We start from the raw sequence: 21,324 nt of genomic DNA, 5'->3' as shown, positions 1-21,324 counted from the left end.
TTGAGAACAAAGGGAGAATGCCCTGGGGACATGTTCTGGGCTGACATCAATATTGAGTATGACTGAATCTCCCAACAAATTTGTCCTAGCAAACAGAGGTCACACAGCAGAATGTGAACTTCACAGGGCCTCTTATCCAAGCAATCACACCTAAGAACTCTAAACCCTAAAGGACTGAAAATACCAAGCAGCAAAACTGATGGCCTGAAAGGAGATTCTGCGCAACTGAGAGATGAACCTTTGGACCAAATGCTCCACTGCTGAGAGGTGACTGAGAACTGGAGAGATACGCAAGCAAAAAAGTTAACATACTGAAAAATATGCCATATTGGGACTCAGCAACATTTATGATGCTATGTTTTTCTGCAAGTTGCTATTTTAGAAATTTAACATTTGAGGGAGGGACAACCCTACCCTAAGCACACTAGGATTCCAGGAAGTACCGTGTTAGAGACAAGGCCCTGGGTTTTGGATAAAGAATCTGGGTGAAAGTTCAAACGTTTAAGGAAAATTATTCATACTTGAGTCAGAAGGAATTATCAGAACAAACTGCCCTTCTTGGCTATGATTTGTGCCTCGATTTTGTGAATGAGCGGAAGGAATTAAAAATTCTACCATGCGATAAGAGTGGCCCTCGCTCAGTTGGTCAGTACACAGGGTTGGGGAATTGGCAGGCCAACAACTACAGGAAGCTCTTCTGGCAAAGGATGGAGGTGGAGAAATGAGCTCTAGACCCAGACCTGGTCTCACTACAAGTGCCTTTGAGGACTACAGGAATGACAGAGCTAGGCTTGGCAACCAGAGGTTTGCTCCAAGGGGAAAAAAAAAAGGGCAGGCTTAGAATTTAAGGTCATACTTCTAGTCAGACACCTGTCCCGACAATACCTGTCAGACAATAGCTTTAGGTTTTAAAAAATGCACTTGTGTACATGCGTGTGTTGCAAGTGCAACTCAAACAACCTTGGACATAGTCTAATTCAGTCTTCTTACCTGAAGCACAGAGGAAAACAGATTCTAATTTCACCGTTGGAGAGACTGGTTCTCAAAGACAAGGAGTTCGACCACTGGAAAGGTGTCCTTGATGCAGTGAACAAAGACGACGGGGCAGAACCAAGAGAGCCCCAAAGAACCTTCTACCCTTAGGGCTGCCACAAATAATCCTTCCAGCAGAAAGGCAGTTCACTCCAAGCCCAAGTTCTTGTTGCATGAGCCGCAACTGAGAGGTGAACAGTACAAAACACTTCATGTCCCCCCAGTTACTTACCCCCTTCTTCACTGGGGTGAGGCCTCATCCTGCTCACTCTCTCTCTGAGCCAAGTGTTTACTACCATGCTTTTTACATGTCTGTGTGTGACAACACCACACTGTGGGCTTGATTTTTCAAAGGGTACCTGCCAACAACGTACATAGTCCAGGTCCAAGATAAAACAGAGTAATTAAAAACAGGCTTTGTTATCCAATTAGCCGATCACTTCCTATTTGTATTACCCAGTTATAGAATATTTTCAGTTGTTTTGCTGATTTTTCTCATTCAAGTGAGCACAACAATTTTAACTTACAAATTGACTATCAAATTTTGAGGGATTAACAACATCCTGGATGGGAGGTAGGTGTTGGGGAGGGAGGTGTGGGCTTTAGAAGAAAGGTCTGAGCTCAGATCCCCAAATCTGCCACTTGCTAAGGCTTATCAGTAAGGCGGCAAAAACAACTCATACTTTGTAGGTTGTTACAAATATTAAATGACAATGACAAAATAATTCTACAAAGAATGTAGTACATAAGAAGCCCTCAAAAATTGCATTACATAATAACAGCATGTTCACAGTGTCTTAGCATCTACTGAGCAAAAACAAAAGTTCTCAAAGGCTCCTATTTCTATTCCTAAAGTTAGAAAGTTGAAATGGGAGGAGGGAGATCTCGTACTTTGTTTTTGGAGAGAAAACATATGGCTGGGTTTGGAAAGGGTTCTTTTACCACATGTAAAGTCCACAGGAGCGTCTATGTGGAGATTTGCTTCAACGCAGTAACTATTCTGTGAACTCCTACTAGTCATTCACTCAGCAAATATATTTGAGTTCTCCCTATGGGCAGGCCTGTGCTGGGTGCTGGGGAGACAGCTGTAAATAATATAGACACAAGTCTGATTCTTTAGCAGCTTACAGTTTAGCCAGTGAGCTGAGCCAGCACATGGAGGATTGAGAGTAGTGTTGGGTGTTATAGGAGCACACGGGAGAACATCACCAAATCTGGGAGGCAGGTTTCAGGGAAAGCTCACTGTAGGAAGCAACTGCCAAGGAGAATTCTGAAGAATAAGTAGGAATTAGCTGAAGGGGTTCAAGTTCTAGACAGGCAATAGTATGTGCAAAGGTCCTGAGGTCAAACAACACCGCAAAGTCGAGACTTACAAGTAGTAGTTTAGTCCCACTAGAACCTTGGGCACAACCTGGATGAGTGAGTATAAATGGGGACGAAGCAGAGATAAAAGAGTAGGGAGACAAAACAGTCAGCAACACAAGTAGGAGTCAGAACACCAAGTGGTCTGTAAATCATTCAGGCTAAAGAGCTCCAACTTAATCCTGGAGACACAGCAAAGTTACTGAAGAGTGAGAATGAAATGATCAGACTTATATTTCAGGAAGCCTCTGCTGACTGTAGTGTGAGAAAAAGAACACGTGGGGAATCTCTTAAATCAAATAAAGAAACTATCTTAGAAGAAAAAACCCAAAAACCTCCATAACCCAAACCAAATGCTAAAAGAATCTCAAAAAATCTCATTTGTTTTAGAAATAAAAGATATACTTGCAATTTAAAGGAACACTTTTCAAAAGCCCAATGGCTACAATGATCTGCAAATGTAGCCTATGAAAAGATAAGGCTATGGATCTCAGGTTAGCTCTTTGTTTCCTAGAAGCAAAAGAAAATAAGAGATGTCCCAACTCTAATCTCTCCAGTCCCTTCACCCCTCAGCCCTCCAGGCAGCTTATGCCCGCTCAGTCTTTGTCTTTCATTTAAGGACCCAATTTGCTCAACAAAATAAGAATTTTGTTATAGAACAGGCTTGGAGAAGCTGCAAAAAGTGTGCCAGATAGCTTTAAAAAATTAAACGCTAACAGATGAGAACCAGTTCTGACCCCAAGGTGGAGCAAAATTAATCTTACCTATTTTGCCAATGGTCATTAAATAACGACGATTTCTGTAGGTAGTTTCTAAATGAGAAAGTCTGAGATCTTACGAGCGGGGTGCAAACAAAAGCACCAGAGTGCAACAATCAGAATTAGATACTTTACCAAATTTGCCTTTTAAAAATAAATTATGCCATTAAGCACTAAATGCAAGGATTAAAATTTCACACATTTCCAGTTAAATCCAAAAGCGGTGACAACTACTGGCACATGACCAAATACTACAAGAATCTCAGCTGTTTTAGAAATAAAACATTTGCTGCCAACTTGAAGCAAGACCTTTTTAGGGTTATGAGCAAACTGACCTGCAAATATAGCATTAGAAAAACAGGTAAGGAAAGTCTTTTCTGAGGCAAATAAAACGCTCAAATCAATCTTTAAAATCAAGATTTTGAGGGACGTTTGGCCGTAACTCACAAAAGGCTTGAGACAAAGTAAATGACCAAAAATTCCTAAAAATTAAAATATACACATTTTGTAGAATAATTTAAAACATAGGAATTTATCACTATTACAAGACATTTATTACAAGGTCATATGCAAATTAAAAAAATAATAACACCACAACCACTTTGGGAAACACAGTCAAATCTATTCTCTGAAAAGAATGGACTTGTTTTATTTTTTTCTACTATAATTAGAGAAAATTTCTACTTTCCATACTTTCTGAAAGTAAGTAAGTTTAATATTTCAAAACATGCTTTGGGGATCTGTGATACACCAACTTCTTAGTTATTAAAAAAAGTCACTATTTCAAAAACTGCCATATTTTTATATACAGTTATTATTTATTTGTTCACCGACCAATGTGAGGAATGATGCAATGGGAACTGCATCAGACTGGGAGTCAAGATACCATTCATTCATCCATTCATTTCTTGACTACCACTTGTGTGCCAGGCAATGGGCACTAAAAATATATTTAAGTCCCTGAAGAAACATAATACTGTATTTCATCAAATCTGAGGTGCCATCAACTTTAAGACTAACTCTTAACTAATTAAGAAAAAATGCTTTCGATTAAATTATGACATAATGCCTTGAATGAATCACATCAGCCTCTCATTGCTTTGACATTTTTAAAAAATACTCAGAAAAATTTGGTAATTTTTCCTGCCTTCAATACATTGCTTGACATTTTAAAGGGCAACCTTTTTTTTTTTTCTCACACATCTCAGTACAAAGCACAGCTTCATTTACTCTGGGGTGTCTTTCTTTCTTGGCTCCTGTCTAGCACTTAGTTTTTAAAGAAAAGTAAGTGGAATTGAGATGATTTCTCCAATGGCATATGTTTATTTCACGAATACTAAATTCATATCCCTCGAGTTGGTTTTTGTCCTTTATTGTGTGTTCAATAACTTTTTGTTTCAATGTCAAATCATAATGGAATCTTTTTGAAGATATTTTAAATGGCAATTAAGCCCAACATATGTAGAGCTGACACTGTGTACATTGTGCAATTGAAATGACAACACTAAATATAGCTGCAACTAAGCTTGTACAAGCACAAGCAGCTACAACCTGGCCAAACGGCCACCTGACTGACAGCAACTGACAGATGCCATCCAACGACAAGATATATTCCAAATTCAAAGATGTTAAAATGTGAAAAATACACATGTCTCAGAATCAGACTGGTAACAGCAGCAAACACTCATGCAGCACTATGAGGAAAGCATCATTCTAGGTCCTTCACATACATCATGCCATGAAAACCTGTCAGGTAGGTAGGCTAGCTGCCTCCAGATGAGGAAACTGAGGCTTTGCGGGGGGTTGTTTGAGTAACTGGCCCCAATATCACAAAGCTGGCATGTGCCAAGGCTGGCACTGGAATCCAGGCAGACTTGGCTACACTTTTACCCACTACTCCACACAGCCTCCCAGGTCAATAAACGATAACCAGCTTTGTGACCTGATGCAAACCATCTGAGACTCCTTTCGTTATCTGGGAAAGAAAGGGAGCTGGAATGGATGATTATGGAGCCCTCTCCCAGGATGGAAATATTATAATTCTATAATTTTCTATAGTAAAATTTTATTCCTATGCTGGTTTCTCCTTAAGCCAATACAATTCAAGACCTTCACTGCCATTAGTGATTAGTGAAAGAAATATAATTTCTACTATCAGTCTAAAATACACATACTTAGGAAGGTATTAAGAAATAGATACCCATGTACCACTATTTCTCTTTTTCAGGGTGATGGCAAAAAGGACTGTAGATACAAATACTCCTATTTGTGGGTTTTATTCTGCTTGTGTACTATACTTGTGATAGAAATTTAGCCATTTAAAATTTTATTCCAAAATTAACATCTAATTTCAATGTGTCCATTTAACAGATATACATGATGCATAATCCCTCATTATTTAAAAAATTCTGTTCATTTATGAGTGGAAAAACATCTGATTAATAGATGCAACTATTGCAACACTTTTCCTCTTGACCTAATTTAAGGGTAGAATTAAATGTACATTACACATTTGACAACTCTTCTGCCCTGAGGGGAGAGGCGTTGTCATTACACACACTTTGAATTTTCTACAGGCAGACCCAGCTGCTCTTCCTCATAGGTAACCTTCCTTCCGACCCACAGCCTCTGATCATGAGGTAACCCAGTAATGCTGAAAATAATTCCTAACAGTTCACTCAGAAGCTCTCCTATAAGAGGAGAGTTAATAAAGGAAAGAGATCACAGTGTCTTTAAGGATTTTATTATTCATTCTAAACATCAAATAATGTATCAATTTTGGGCCTGCTTTTGTCTTTAATGTACACATACCCATGCAGACACATAAAATAGTCTGCTGCAATTGAAATCAGAGAAAACATTGAAAAGATTTCTGGAGAAAAAGGTGAAAAAAGGCATATAAGTGAACTGTTGGTAAAAATAGGTTTTAAAAACAAAACATGTGAGAAGATGCTCAAAGATGGAAGGTTCTTCCCAGTATAAAGAATTTTACTATTACTTACCTTCCCATGCTGCCCGGCTCTTTCATAACAAATGACAACATCTTCCCACATTTCTAGTTTCTCAAATATTTGAAGGGCTGAACTGGTGCATCCCAACTCAAAGAGCAGACTTGCAAGTTGGCGCTAGAAAATCAAGTTAAAATAATGAACACTTCTGTATGCAAAGACAGATAGCTCTGTTTCACTTACAGGTATATCCAATCTGCCGTCTCAAGGGTCTGCTAATTGTAATAAATACGTAATTTCTATAATTCAACCTCAATTTCTATAATTCAATTAGGAAGTTGCAATGATTCAATACTTTAGCAAGCTTCTTTAAAGGAGGTGAGTAATTAAAAAAATAAAATAGAAATTGTTTCAAAACATTCAATATATCCATTTTTTCCCCAAGAACTGAGAACTTAAAAAGCAAAATCTATACTTCTTATTCCCTAGAGATTCTATATATGATCTCTGTTGTAAAGCTGAGATCCAATAAATCGATTTTTTAAATTCTAGTTAAAATGGCTATTAACAAAAAGATAAGAGGTGTTGCTGAGGATGTGGGGGAAAGGGGACTCTTGCACACTGCTGGTGGGAATGTAAAGTGGTGTGGCCACTACAGAAAACAGAGGTTCCTCAAGAAACTGAAAACAGAACCACCCCATGATCCAGCAATCCCACTTCTGGGTATATAGCTGAGGAAAACAAAAACACTAATTTACTTTAAGCACATTCTAAAAAACCTAGCTATCTAATTTTCCAGTCCTTGGCAGATAAAAGGGGGCAAATTTTGTGGCAAGGTGAGTGAAGGTTAAACATACTCAAAATTAAATCTATTGTAGTTTATAAGTGGTCCATCCTGCAGGCATAGAAGACAATATTAGAAAGGTTAAAAAATTAGGTGAGACTCTTAAATAAGGTATGGTTTCAAAATTCAATACATATTTAAGAGTTAAGAAGCTAATGGACATGGAAAATGCAGGACTAACAAAATTAGAAAGTAAAATGAAATACATCTGAACATTATAAGCTAATATATTATCAAAATAAACAAAAGGGATGGTCCAGTTCTGCATTCCATGAAATAAAGGCGAATTTGGCTATTTTAGAATATGTGATTGGACATTTTCAAAAACTGAACACAGCATGTGGGAGCTGGAATAAGTCTTGGTGCTCAAGTAGTAAGTAGTTTAATCTTTTCTTTTAACAAATGAAGAAAGTTACGGCATCTAAGCTGAAATGGCTAGCAAAAGGCAAATTCTCCTTTTACAATAAACCATGCTGTTATTTCTTGATCTTTAAAAATAGTACAAAAAGATATGGTTACTCCCTTAAAAGAAAGAAAAAATGATTTAATTTCTTAATGAAAGAGAATGTTTTTCTAACTGCCCAAAGACCCTAAAATGCATAGCTTCCTAAGCAGATAAAATAAACACTTAGCCTAAATTCTATTTCAACAGTGTTTAATTTTCTTAATGATTCTGTTCAGAAACTGAGTAACAGCTACACCCTCAATAGACATGTTTTGTCATAATAATAGCTCAGAGCCTGAAATCTTTGTATACCACAAACCGCAAAGTACAAAGCGCTTAACAAATTTCACAGGTCAGGGTCAAAAACATGCCAAAAAGCTCCAGTTGTTAACACCTTCTTGATGAAGAAGCTACTCCTTTTGAGATGATATAACAAAGCTTTTTATGTGTCTATGTGTTACTGAGCCCCCCTTCAATAGATAAAGTGTAACCCAATGTGTAATAAACCCCCTTGTTTATCTTGTGCTTAAAAATACAGCCTACTCTACCAAAGGGGAAAGGAGGGGGGATAAATTAGAAGTTTGGGATTAACAGATACACACTACTGTATATAAAACAGGTAAACAACAAGAGCCCACTGTATAGCACAGGGAATTACATTCAATATCTTGCAATAACCTACAATGGAAAAGAATCTGAAAAAAACATATATATGTATACAATACTATACACCTGAAACTAACACAACACTGTAAATCAACTACACTTCAATAAAAACAAACAGAATATAACCTATTCTAAGAAATCTTATGATGGAGATTCGTTACATGGCGGGTTGGCATTTGTAGTTCTAAGTCACTACTATGTGCATAATCCACCAGAGAGGATTGGAAGCTGGTTAAAATTACAATAGTTACCAAATCATCTAGAAATTTCTGGCTGGTACCTTTTGATTCCACTAAGCTTTTCTCTGCTATAACTTCCACATCTGTACAATGGGGATATTTCACAAAATTGTTGCAATAAAATAAGACAATGCATGTGAAGGCAGAACAAAATGTGTGCCTCATAATAAACGTGCAGTAAAAGTTGATTGTTATTACCTGGTACAATTACAACGCAATGAAGGGATAGGAAAGGAGGTAAACTACACTAAAAGTTGAAAAACTAGAGATGTAGTTTATGAACAGCTGTGTGATCAACACTGGAAAAATGTGGTTAATTGCAATAGGCCTCAATTTTCTTGTCTGTAGAATTAAAGAACTGGACCAGGTGTCCCAGTTGCCACAGGTGCTAACAATTTTACAGAACAGGGGAACCATGCCTGTAACACAGGAGAACCACAGGGCAGGAGCTAAACTAGCTATTCCTACATCCTTAGAAAGAGGAGCGTACTTAAGGATACCTCACAATATTGAGTATCAAATAAATGCTTTCTTTTACTTTTTGTAAACAACTTGCTTAAAAGATTCATTCTTTAGCATAAAGTCCCTTTTAAAGGGCTTTTAAATATAAAAAGTTATTTTAAAAATGGAAACTTTCGTGGTTCTCCATTTAGTTTCAAGGATTCTATTTAATCTAGTTTAAAATTTTAAAAAAAAGTTTTAGAAGTCTAATATAACTTCACTCAAAATAGCAATTTGAAGTAACTGGCAATCCCCAGCTAGATACTTTTATTCTTTTCACTGAAATATTTGAAAACTCAAACACAAATTGAAAGTCATTCTTTTCTAATGCTTTTTCTTTCAAATGTGAAGTATTCTCCATACCCAATAATGACAACAAAAATACCTGAATGGCCCAGTGAGGTGGTACTCGGCAGCAATAGAAAACCTTCAGGCGTTCCAGCACAGACGTGGTCTTATCTTCAAACTGGTCTGCAAGAGCCTTAAAAGTACATACATAATCAGAATCTACCTGTGTAATAACTTTTTAATATAAATAAGATTCTTAGTGTGAAAGTTATCCAAATAGACACATAAAGAAAGAACACAAGTCACTTTGATAAGGTGATGGGATGTGTGAATGCTTTCTGAATTTCTTTAAATGTTAAAAGAAAAAAAAACTTTAAAATTAATCAACATTTATGTAAACCTGTACATTTCTCTCAGGAAAACAGTTTCTTATATTGAGAGTTCCTATAACAGTTCTTTCAAAGAACCAACCTTATTAATCAACCTTTTCACTTTTTCTAAGAAAAACTATTCTTCAGCATATCTATGTCACAACCATGTCACTTTGACAATGGCACTTTCTAATATCGAAGAAAATTCTATGAAGAACTTCATTTAGGACTATTTTCTCAGGAATAAAGTGAAATCAAAGGGTGTGTCTAGCTCATGACAGAGGGCGAATTTTCTTACTGTTCAGCAAGAGAGCTAGCTCCAGGGCAGGACACTCATTCATGCGAGACCACCCTTAAGGAGCAGTGAACAGCTTCAACCTGCACTCCCTCTGCTGTGCTGACATACCCGCACTTTGTGGAATAACTGTGCTCTCAAAAGCTACGTCAGGAAGTAGGCCAATGAGACTAAGACGGCTGACTCTTGAGAAAAAGTACCAGGGCCAAATGCAAAGCCAAAGGCTGGCACTATCCAGCGGTCACATGATGAGTCAACACAAGACCTCACAGACTCAGCATCGAAGTGAACGCAGACACTCTGGAGCCCCAGGCAAACACACAGGTGGCAGTCTCACTACCGTGATCATCTTCACCTGCCTCTTCACTTGTCATTCAGTTTTCGGTAAGTATACATATTTTTTCTGTTATATACTGAGACCTCTCAACTGTGAATTGTCATGACTCTGTAAAATGCAGCACTCAGATGTTCTTTTTTTGCCAACTGACTGGTATTCACGGGGTTGTCTTATGAGGATTAGCTGGTAGCAATATGTCTGTTACGTAGGAGGTTATGTAGGAGAGCGTCCATGTATTTGAGAAGGACGAAGCACTGCATTAGCAGCTTACTTTCCAAAACTTCAGGGTACCTGCCACTGTTCTGTAAGTTTGAGATTTTTTTCAAGTTTTTACAATATTAACTTTTAAAATTGAAAATTAAAAAAAAAAAAGTTATAGGGAGTGAGTCCAAACTTCCTCTTGAGAAAGAAAAGGACAAGAATATAACAGATCCTAATCAAAGTAAAAAGAGACCTGTTTCTGAGCAAGGAAACTGCACCTCAATTGGAGGGGGCAGGTTGGGAAGTTCTCTGTATTATACTAGGTGGGAGATATATTTGTTAGCCTAAGCATATCCTGCAAGAATGAGAAAACACTCATTACATCACTTCTTTGACAATCCAAGATGTTATTCAATCAAATCAGTCAGAACGAATCGAGTCATAACCAGACTCCTGAACCATCTTAGGTCAAAATATTTTTAAAGCTCTCTGGCCTTACTTCAGAGAAACTTAATAGCAAAAAGGTTGCGTGCTTCTGCCCAAAGCTATTTAGTTGTAGGAGAGACAGAAGAGAAGAAAAACTTCTGGCTGGGTACATATGGTTATAATACATAAATAAAAGGTTCACTGAATTACTTCATCAAAAGTGGGGAAATTTTCTCTTTTTATCAAATGTTTTCCTTTCTTTGGAAAGAAAAAATAAATAATGCCTATTTAATAATTAAAAGCCAAAAGCAACAACGCTCACTTTTATGAAGTCCTAGTTACATGCAAAACATTTGCATTTCAAACAAAACTCATGTTGTTTGCTGTAGTTACTGCATCTAGCTAAAACATTAAGCAGTGCTCAGGAAATAGTTCCTGATTTATTAATAAACAGATTTAGTATGTATTTCAGATCCTCTCAGATACTTTGAGATGATCTCAGAGTGTCTCTGATACTTTCAGATACTCTACAAAATGGCAAAGGTCACTGGAGAGAGAGCAGAGAACCAACATTTACTTGAACTTGATACCACAAATGAGCCCCTGTAATAGTCACACTTCAGAAGAACTTGATTAGGCTATGTGTATGATAAAGATTGAAAACAGAATTCTAACCTATTTTCACTCCTGCACAGAATATACTTCTTCCTACTTTAAGTATGACAACCATCTAAGGAAGATTTACCTACCAATAAAACAAAGAACATTAAATTAATTTGCCTATTTCCTCTACTGGATTCAAAGCACTCTCTTATTTGTTAACTCAAATACAGAGACATATTTACAGTTCATCTCTTAGGTTTTTCAGAACAGGATTATTTCTAGCGACTCATTCTGAAATAATTCCATTATATTAAAACAAAACATAACTGGAGTCCTTTACAGGAAAGGGAATGCTGGCAAGCGAAGTGGCTGGCATCCTGCTTTAGGTCTGCCTCCAACAAGCAAGTCATTTAATAAGCACAAGGGCACTCATCTATGAAATGATTTTCTAAATGATCTTTTGTACTTCCAACACTCTCTGAGTATATGGCTTTATCAAAAGAGTATTTATTTCAAGCATTTGAGGAGGTGGTTAGTTTCAGGCACTATTAGCTGAACACAAGTATCAGGTTTGTTCCTTAGGGGCGAACTGTACCCAAGTGGCCTGAAAGACAATATTTAAAGTACTAGGAGCATGGGACTGAATGAATGTGAAGCCTGAGTTACCACTGTGTCCATTTCTGTGAATGAACATGGACAGAAACAGTGAGCTCGCAGAGAATCTGGTACTTTGCAACCTTTCACATACTCCCAGAAATTTAAGTAAATGATCTCTAAAGCAGTGCCATTTTCTTTCCAGTTTCTAAATTTCATGAATTTCACACCTGAAAGCACTTGATCATAAGCTAAAACTGGTACTAGAAGGTGGTCTTTAAGGAAAGATGATAACATCAAAACAGAGAGAGAGAGAGGTTAAGGTACCCTAAACCAATCTTTAAGAATTGAAAGCAAACAGTGTGATCTGGGAGGGTGAAGGAAGAGCTGAGGATAAATGGGAAAGATGCTGAGTAGAGAGTGAGGAAGAGTCTAGGCTCAGTCAAGAGAGTGGGGAGAGCAGAGTCACAGCAAATCCGGGCGTAACTGCTGGGACACACCAAAGGCGACTTCGTGATGTACAGACCACTGTGGTACGAAACTGTTTCTAAGTTTTAAGGTTCCCATTTAACATCTTTTTTCTTTCCACCACCTCAAAGCATTTATACTTTGAGTGTCCTTTGAGAAAATGTGCTGTGCGTGTGGGTTCCCTAACCCTGCACAATAACAACTCTCTAGCCTCCCAGGAGCCACAGTACCAGAGGTCAGGGGACATCTCCATGGAATGGGGGATAAAAGAATAAAACCCCAGAAAACAGCGATGGGCCCTCTCTTTTCAATGCTCTGTTTTCAGTAGAGAAAGAACTTCCCTCAAAGACTAGAGAAAAATCAAGACTACATTTTAAACTTAGCACATAGAGAATGATTTAGTACAGAAGGACCATTCTGCACAAGGTCTGGGATGATTTAGACCATTTATGTGCTCATATCTAAAAATATGGAATACATATCTTCAAAAGAACAAAGCTAGTCCCTCAGGACTGACACTTTCACTGAAGGCTATTCATTCTTGCTTGTGTGATTATCAAAGTATTTATCAGAAGAGCCAAGTAGACATTAGCTGATAATCTAAAAGGTCTGACTGATCATATGCCAAATCACCTTGCTTTTTTTGTGCAATCTGTGTGCATGTGTGTAGGGGGGTAGGATTTATTATAAAAAAATATGTACTTAATCAAATATATCCAACATTGGGGCTGAACAGCTCTCTCTGACAGGAGTCTGTAGTCATTCAGCTGTGACACAAACAGCGCTCAAGCTAACTGCCACCTCAAACTCCCAAGTCCAAGAAAATTGCCAATAGAAACAAGGGGAATGAGAATTAAAACCTATTAACACACCTGCTAAGGATCAACAACACCATTAAACCTATCATTAACCCAGTTTTTACCTCGTGTATAGGGAACTGCAGCTCAGAGAGATTAAAAAAAAAAAAGACTTGCCCAAACTTTAAAGCTATGAATAGGTGAGCCTGTCTGATTCCAAACACCAAGCTGACAGCTTTATTAAAACCTTACCTCCTAAGTGGAAATTATCAGATCTGTGATAATAAAAAGCAGCTTCTCATGGGAAAAATACTGAGAACTTGAATCAGCTGGGTTTCCCCCACCTAAATTTCATAATATGAGGCAGGATGTGGCCTGTCTGAGAAGAGCTTCAGTGATTGCTTCCTGTGCCAGATACAGAAGACTTTCAGTGTTGGCTGGTAGGAACTGGGTGTACTCATGGGGGCTGGGAGAGCCTAGATGTCTTTTTCATGATTTCAGACTGAAGAGATGAACATAAAGACGAAGTCCTCAAGGAAGCCCAGACAAGGATCTTGGAGTGTTCCTTTTAGTCAGACCTGAGCAGTTCTTAAACTTTTTGGTTTCAGGACCTCTTTAAATCCTTATGAATTACTGAGGGACTCCACAGAGCTTCTCTTTATGGGTGCTCTAATCTATCAATACTCATCAGACTAGAAATTAAAACTGAGTAAATTTTAAATATTTATTCACCCACTCTAAAATAAAATAACAAATCTATTATATTAATACACATAATGGTTTTTATGAAAAATAACTAGATTCCCCCCCCCCCAAAAGGTCTTGAAAGATGGGCAACATGTTACATGTTTGCAACTCTCTTTACTGTCTGGCTTAATAGAGGACAGCTGGATTCTCAGGCTTGCTTCTGTAGTCAGTCTGCTGCCATATGATGTTTTGGTTTAAGTTTATGATAAAAATTTGGCCTCATACAGATAGGTAGTTGGAAAAGGGAAAAGTATTTTAATAGCTTTTTCAGCTAATTGTGCATACCATTCTTTGATACCACACCAAAATTCAACATGTGGTGGCTCCTTAGAGTTCCTGCAAAGTGGAATTTGAAATCCTATCAATGAATGTTTCCCTGTTACATTAAATAACTGTTACAGTAAAATTCATTAGCCTAAAAAAACAAATAAACCCACACTCACTGATCTGTCTTGAACTTTGAATGGATCTTTTACCCATGCTTGATTTTTTTTTTAACATCATGCATCAGTCATTTGGAAAATGTGCAGATTTCCAAATGTTAATATATTTCATATAATATTAAAAATTATATGCATTAATATCACAACCTCCTAAGAAAACTCTCATCCCGTACTGGAAGTAACAGGAAGCTGTCACGTTCCTAGTGTTCCTAGATACAAGTTTTCCAGAAGTCTCATTTTTTTCTTGGAAGCTCAAAATTTTATCATTGGTAACAAATAGTAATAATTAGTTTCCTAGAAGTGATGAGTTCACTTCATTCATTTCTGAAAGAATGTCTGCCAAATACCCAAGTCTGAATACCCATAGTTTGTCAGTATTTCTTTCAAGTAAAAAGAGTGTTCCCTGGGAGAAGCAGCTGGCTCAGCTTTTTCTTGCGAACCCACTGTGCTTTAGCGCGCAGCCCGAGTGTTCTGCAAGTACTTCCCAGTTGATTACATAGAATATTAAAAATGCACTTAATAATATTTACTGATTTATCAAACACATTCATAAACAAAATTGTCTTTCTCTTTTTTTCAGCTACGAACTCGTGGCAGCAAAGCACAGGATGGCTCCTAGCATGGCGTGCTGTCCCGATCTTGATTTGGGTGAAGGGACCGACAGTTTGACCGCCCCCTGCTTCTGCCGATTCAGTGCCAACACAGTGACAGGTAAACAGTATCTCAGTATTGCTGTGAAGATGGTCGTGACCTGAGGACACTCTGAAAGGCCTGGGGAGCCTCGGGGCTCCACAACCACCCTTGGAGAACGGCTGCCTGGGAATCAGCAGATGCAGAAGCCCTCAGGCCTTCTCCTGACCCCACCCATGTCCCCTACCCACGTCCAGCTTTCTCCGAAAACTTCTCCAGGGGACCTTGCTTACTATTTAAGGAGAAGTTCTTTTTTATTATCTTGCCTTAAAAGATTAGAAATGAGAACACAAGTCAGTCTGTTTGCAATCTGCAAGCAGCCCAAGAGTGCAAAGAATAACAAATACTTATTATTAAAACCTTAGGGAATGTTTCGAATTCCTAGTATTAGCATTCCTAAAAAAGTTAAAGTAGTTAAGTCTACTGATAATTACACCTACTTTCCTGAGCAGTCTCAGTCAGATGAAAAGCACCTGTTCCTCAGAGAGCCCAATTCCTACTGCCCCAGCCCAGGCCCTCAGTAACACCTCCGAGGTTCCTTCTGGCCCCCACCCCTGTTACATCCCAGCGCTGGCCTCCAGGCCTTGGTAAATGCCCTTTTTGCCTCTGTTCTGTGCTTACTTGGGTGTGAGACAGGAAAACATCTGGAGCTACTGAAGATTAACAGCCTACCTCTCTTCCAAAAGGACCCATAATCACCACCCTCACTGGACCCCGAATTTCTGAGGGCTGGGCTGAAAAGTGGCATTTTAACAAGCACCTTGGAAGTGGTTCATATGTTCAGGCAAGTTTGGGAAGTGCTGCATAAGACTACTAAGATGTACTCAAGGTGCTGTCCCAGGGAAAACCGATGTGTAGTTCCATCAACATAATCTGACTCTAAAAGACCTTCAGAGTGCCCTGACGGGGATCTGACTGAAGCCAGCATTTAGGGCCTTAAGAAGTGTGCTCTAAGTGGGAGTACTTTCTTCCGTCCCACTGGGAAGTTCCTCACGTAGTACCTAGGTTTCTCTGTTCTGTAACTTTCTAGGTTTTTTCCTAAATTTTTCACTATCAGTGATAAAGTTTATTTTATGCTGTTTATCACTTCTCCCTCTCTTTTACCTCGCCTATCTATGAACTAATTATTGCCCATTTTTCTCCTACAAATCTATTATCCTGGAATTCACATCCTGGTTCACCCATCAGCCTCCCTGGGTAGCCCCCCTCCTGGCCTTAGCAGAAGCCAGCTTCACGCACCCTCGAGCACGTTCTTTCCCACACAGGACTGCATCCTGATATTGTGTGCACTCCGTTTCCCCTCCTTTCACCTAAATTGTAGGCCCTGAGATGCTGAGTTCTGCAACCAAGCCTTTCTCACAAAAGCCTCTGTTCACTTCTTCCTGCCTATGCGAGTTCAACCCCTTTCCTCCAGATGATGCCAAGTCTTACACTGGTATCTGCCTTCTCATAGCTTCCTTAGAAGACTACAGCATGGTGATTCAAAGCATGGCCTTCGAAATCCAAGGCAGACCTGGTTTGAATTCTGGCCCAGCTCTAAGGCCTTGCGTAAGTCACTTAGATTTTCTGTGCTTCAGTTTCTTCATCAGTAAAAACATAAATAGTGCCTACTTCCTAGGATTATTCAGCACCTGGCATACAGTGTTCAGTAAACGGTAGTGACTACACAATTCTGAATAAACAATAGTAGCTATAATTATTCCAAAAAATAAAAGCACAGCTACAGTCACAGGAGCTAGTTCTGGTATATTTTTTCAGTAACTTTCAAATGCTGCATGTGGTCATTAAGGCAGGTGGAGTGCAGAGCTAGAATGGAAGGCATTGTTTCCACCTCTCAGATACCTGAAAAGCTTAAGGGCAGGACTCGGCATACCGAGCAGGAAACACTGTAACTATTGCAATGTTTTCAGATTTTCTAGGTAGTAAAGATCGCTTTTGGTGAGTTATGAAGGACTGGGCAGTTTTATTTGCTTGTACCTAGTCTTCCCCTCCTTTAAAGTGGGGATAATAATAACAGTCAACATTAACTGAGGATTTACTAAACACCAGGCACTATTTCAAGCATTTCACAAGTATTAACCCATTTAATCCCTCAATATCCAAATGAGGTGGGCATTACTGCTCTCTCCATTCTCCAGGTAAGGGAAGTGAAGCACAAGAGGGTAAGGGCTTTAACCTTGGCCACGGTATGTGATCTCTCTTCCTCTTGGATTGTGAGGTCTATGGACAATGAAATCTGGTGCTTTTCTGACAACAGACATTCTGATACTGAGGCAGGCAGAGAAAAACAGAGACATGAGAACAAGGATGAGAAAAGAGAGAAAGAGAAAGACCTGGCAGTCTGTTTGAGCCCCGAGCCCAGCTATCTCTGATCAGAAACCCCTAGTCTTTCTGGTTACAAGAACCAACAAAGTTCCCTTTTAACAGCCAATTTGAATTGGGTTCTGTCCCTTGGAACTAAAAGGTTCCTCATTGAGACCCGGGCTTAAACAGTACTGAAGTGCAAGCGTAAAGAGTCTCAAAAAGCCCTAATCTTCAATCTGTCCGTCACAAGCATCTTGTATTTAGGAAAAGGGTATTTAAAATAAGTATAAAAATGAAGTGCTTTTTCTCAAAGTTTAAAGCCATGCCCCCCTCACTGTGCAAGCCAAATGTGACCCAGGTCAGCCTGAATTAGCAGACCACGTGCTCCAGGCCACCGCCTGTTCTCCATCAGTGGCTCCATAATGGCAGCCAGATACTCTCCACTCACACAAACGGCCACCCATCAAGGTCAGTACCAAGCCTGCCAAGTACAACAACGCACGTGGATGAACTTTTATGAAGAAGATATGCGAAAACACAGTACAGCACAAGCATATTCCAAGACACTAAAACATGGGAGAGAAATCTGCAACGCAGAACAAATGACCACCTTGTAATATAGAGGCAAAGCTTTGCTATGTTGAGAAATAGAGTGAACATATTTCCAGTTACTTAAGCAGTTAATTCATGGACTCCAGCCTCTTATCACTTCTTCTAATGACCTCAAAGCAGACTAATTTATGCATGTAATTCATCATTTTTTAAGGAAACCCTGTAAGAAAACACTGGCATTCCTTTATCTCATTTCCGTTAAAAAATACACCCAATCAAACTGTGAATTACTACCCCCTGGGACCTCTACATTACCCTCAGTGTGGTCATAGCAACTGCTCTGTTCCTGTTAGCTTTGGCACTGGGCTGAAGATTTGGATTGGAATGATTTTAGAAAGACTGGTCTCTACAGCTCACAGGTTACTGAAGTGCCAGATGAAAATGTAATCTTTAATTTACCTACTCTCAATTATTGCTGCTAATTAGCAGGAAATTCAAAATTGAGGTTATTTTTTCAAATTCAACATTCAGCAAACATATACGGAGTATTCTAGCTGTAAAGATTGATGGGTTTCCCAGTAAAGTATAATTTAGTAAATGCTAAAATACAGTATCAAGAACAGATGCTCTAAAAATACTTATTTAAAAGCTGTGAAATCTCAATTAGCTTCCACAGTTAAGAAACTCAAGTTGCAGTATGAACAGTCTCCAGTGACAGGAAACTGCTACAATCTCAAATTTCCAATTCAATGCAACGTCCTCCCAGAAATTCAAGGGTGAAGGGGATTCCTGCTGCACAATCATCTTCAGCGGCACAACGACCTGATGGGCAGGCCTTCACAATTTAAAAGAACAGGTGCAAGAGATAACTGGGTAATTAAAATTCATTAGCAAAATCCTTTTAATAATGAACATAAAATAATCTAACATTAATCTTCAATGACTGAACTGCATTTATCTAACACTAATATGAACGTTACTAGACAATGATGACATTGGTTTGCACAATTTATTTTTCATTTGAACATAAGATAGTTCCTTTGAATGTACGTGGATTTAATTAATTTGCTTCATATTTGGATTATATGTATAATACGCTACTTTTACCATACTAAAGAAGAAAAAGATGTGATCTTATGATAAAGAAAATGTTGATTATTTGGATTTGGATCAGATGTGGCGTGGTGGGGTGGGGGAGAAGCTTAATGATGAAAGATGGGTACTTCATACTCCACTGGTAAAAAGCAGGGTATAAATAAATACTGGAGAATATAATTTCATGTTAATTCAAGCTGCTTCTGAATTCTAAACTAACCAATGTTTCCATAAATGTTATTTTCTTCATCATAGCCCTGAACCATCAACATAGCCCTGAACATGCAATAATTAAAGAAATTTTAGCCTAGAATAATTCCCATGAGGGAGTGTGTTTTTAATGAACTGTCCTCCACTTGGAGTTCCTTCTTCCTCTGTGGATTTTACAACTTCGATTTTTTGTTTTTTTTACCTTTAGGGATGACACAACGTTCTCTTTTTAAGTTTGCACATCTCACCCAGAAATCCCTGCCCAATCTGCCATCTTTTGAACCTGCCATTGCATCCTTCAATGTAACTGCCCGTCAGTGGGTAAGTTAAAATTCAGACTCTGTCATTAAGCAGCCAGGCAAACTGGGGCAGTTCATAAGACTTCATCATACCTGCATGTCTTCAACTTGCAATGTGACAAGATTAAGCTTCTCACTAAGAACACCTTCTAGCTTATTTTTCCTTCGGCTTTAACATTTTACCATTTTATCACATTGTACAGCTGAGGAAGGGAACAGATATCCACAGAAACTAAAACAATTTTTTGAAAACACTGTTTTACGTATACATGTATTTTTAAGATCATTTTTCTCTTATTCTTCAGGGATGCAAGAACTTCAACAAACTCAGTAATATCAAACTCTGAATCAGAGGAACTGGCAAAAGTTCAGATTATGAGGTAAACGGCTCAACAAGTGACAGAAAATTAGACAAATCTTGCAGTTATCTTGTCCCATGATCTGACTAATTTCCAAATTCTGTGGGTTGGGGAGTGAAAAGGTTTTCTCTGATTTTCCCCGTAGAGGCAGAAATAACAACTCCTTCACTGTGTCCTATAGGTAGGGAGCTAAATCACTCTCTTCCTAATGCAACTTTTGGACAACAAGATGAAGAGACCCTGGATATGGGAAGGCCAGGACAGGGAGTATGGTGACTGGGCACTTTCTTATATTCATTTTCCCCAGGCAAAGCACGTCCTTGTTATTTGACATCTAAAAGCGTCCTCTGCACAATTCGGAGAATCACGCAGGTTTCAAATTGAAAATATATTTTACACACCTATGAACAAGTTTACTTTGATACTTTTTAAGTTAAATTTGCCACTACAAAAGAAAAATGAAAGATGACTTGGCTATTTTATACGCCAAAATTAACAGAAGACATGAGTGCAAAGCGTGACGTGAAAGACCATGTATTAACTATCTAAGTATATCCAAGGCCCATAGAGACTAAGAATTCAATAAATGTTTGCTAACAGGAAGTTAGTAGCACTGATATTCATAGTAACTTGGTAACCCTCTTACTGGTTTGCTGAACTAAACTTACACAGAGAAATTCTAGAATTACCATGTTTCTTTTTTTAACTTTTTTTTATTGAGTTATAGTCAGTTTACAATGTTGTATCAATTTCCAGTGTAGAGCACAATTTTTCAGTTATACATGAACACACATATATTCATTGTCACATTCTTTTTCACTGTGAGCTACCACAAGATCTTGTATATATTTCCCTGTGCTATACAGTATAATCTTGTTTATTTATTGTATATATACCTTTCAGTATCTACAAATTTCGAACTCCCCGTCTGTCCCTTCCCACCCCCTCCCCCTTGGCAACCACAAGTTTGTATTCTACGTCTATGAGTCTACTTCTTGGATTTTTTTAAACAAAAATTTCACTTAATCCAGATAAACATCTGCTTTAACCTGCCAACTAATAGATTTTTAAAGCAGGTAGGTTATTTCCAAAAAAAAAAATACATGTCAAATGCTCTTAAAGACTGATTTTTAAAGTGCTCATATTGTTTGGTTTCCTAACTTTTCTCAGTCTTTGAAAAATAATCACTGTAAACATTTTTTTCTTAAGACATTTAAATTTAAGCAGCCACACGGAAATGTTTTATGACTTTTACTATGTTACTAGTTCTCACTGTTCTATCTCATTAGCTCCTGTGTCCTTCTGACTTGTCCCCTCACCTTGAAGCACTACCTTACTTTCTGGCGCTACACAAGATATTCCAGGCTCATCTTGTATCTTCCCTGCTTCCACTGCCCCAGTCCTAAAATGAGCCATCTATCCAAGGAGCCCTGGTTCCCATTATTGAAGA

At 38.3% G+C, this 21,324-nt stretch overlaps 1 protein-coding gene across 3 annotated transcripts in view; it reads right to left on the bottom strand.

Annotated features, from left to right (window-relative positions):
- Nucleotides 1–21,324, bottom strand: part of TTC27 (tetratricopeptide repeat domain 27) — a 144,014-nt gene that overhangs the window by 63,672 nt on the left and 59,018 nt on the right. For all 3 annotated transcript variants that reach the window (XM_010967622.3, XM_010967623.3, XM_045504787.2), the window contains exons 11-12: nucleotides 9,181–9,276; nucleotides 6,155–6,277 (exon numbers count right to left, since the gene is read on the bottom strand). In XM_010967622.3, coding sequence (XP_010965924.2) covers nucleotides 6,155–6,277; nucleotides 9,181–9,276 — 219 coding nt within the window. The remainder of the gene's footprint in view (nucleotides 1–6,154; nucleotides 6,278–9,180; nucleotides 9,277–21,324) is intronic.

This window comes from Camelus bactrianus, chromosome 15, assembly GCF_048773025.1.
Source record: "Camelus bactrianus isolate YW-2024 breed Bactrian camel chromosome 15, ASM4877302v1, whole genome shotgun sequence".
Classification (NCBI taxonomy): Eukaryota; Metazoa; Chordata; class Mammalia; order Artiodactyla; family Camelidae; genus Camelus; species Camelus bactrianus.
Note: the sequence above shows the minus strand (reverse complement) of the source record. Positions and strands in the feature narration are given on the sequence as shown.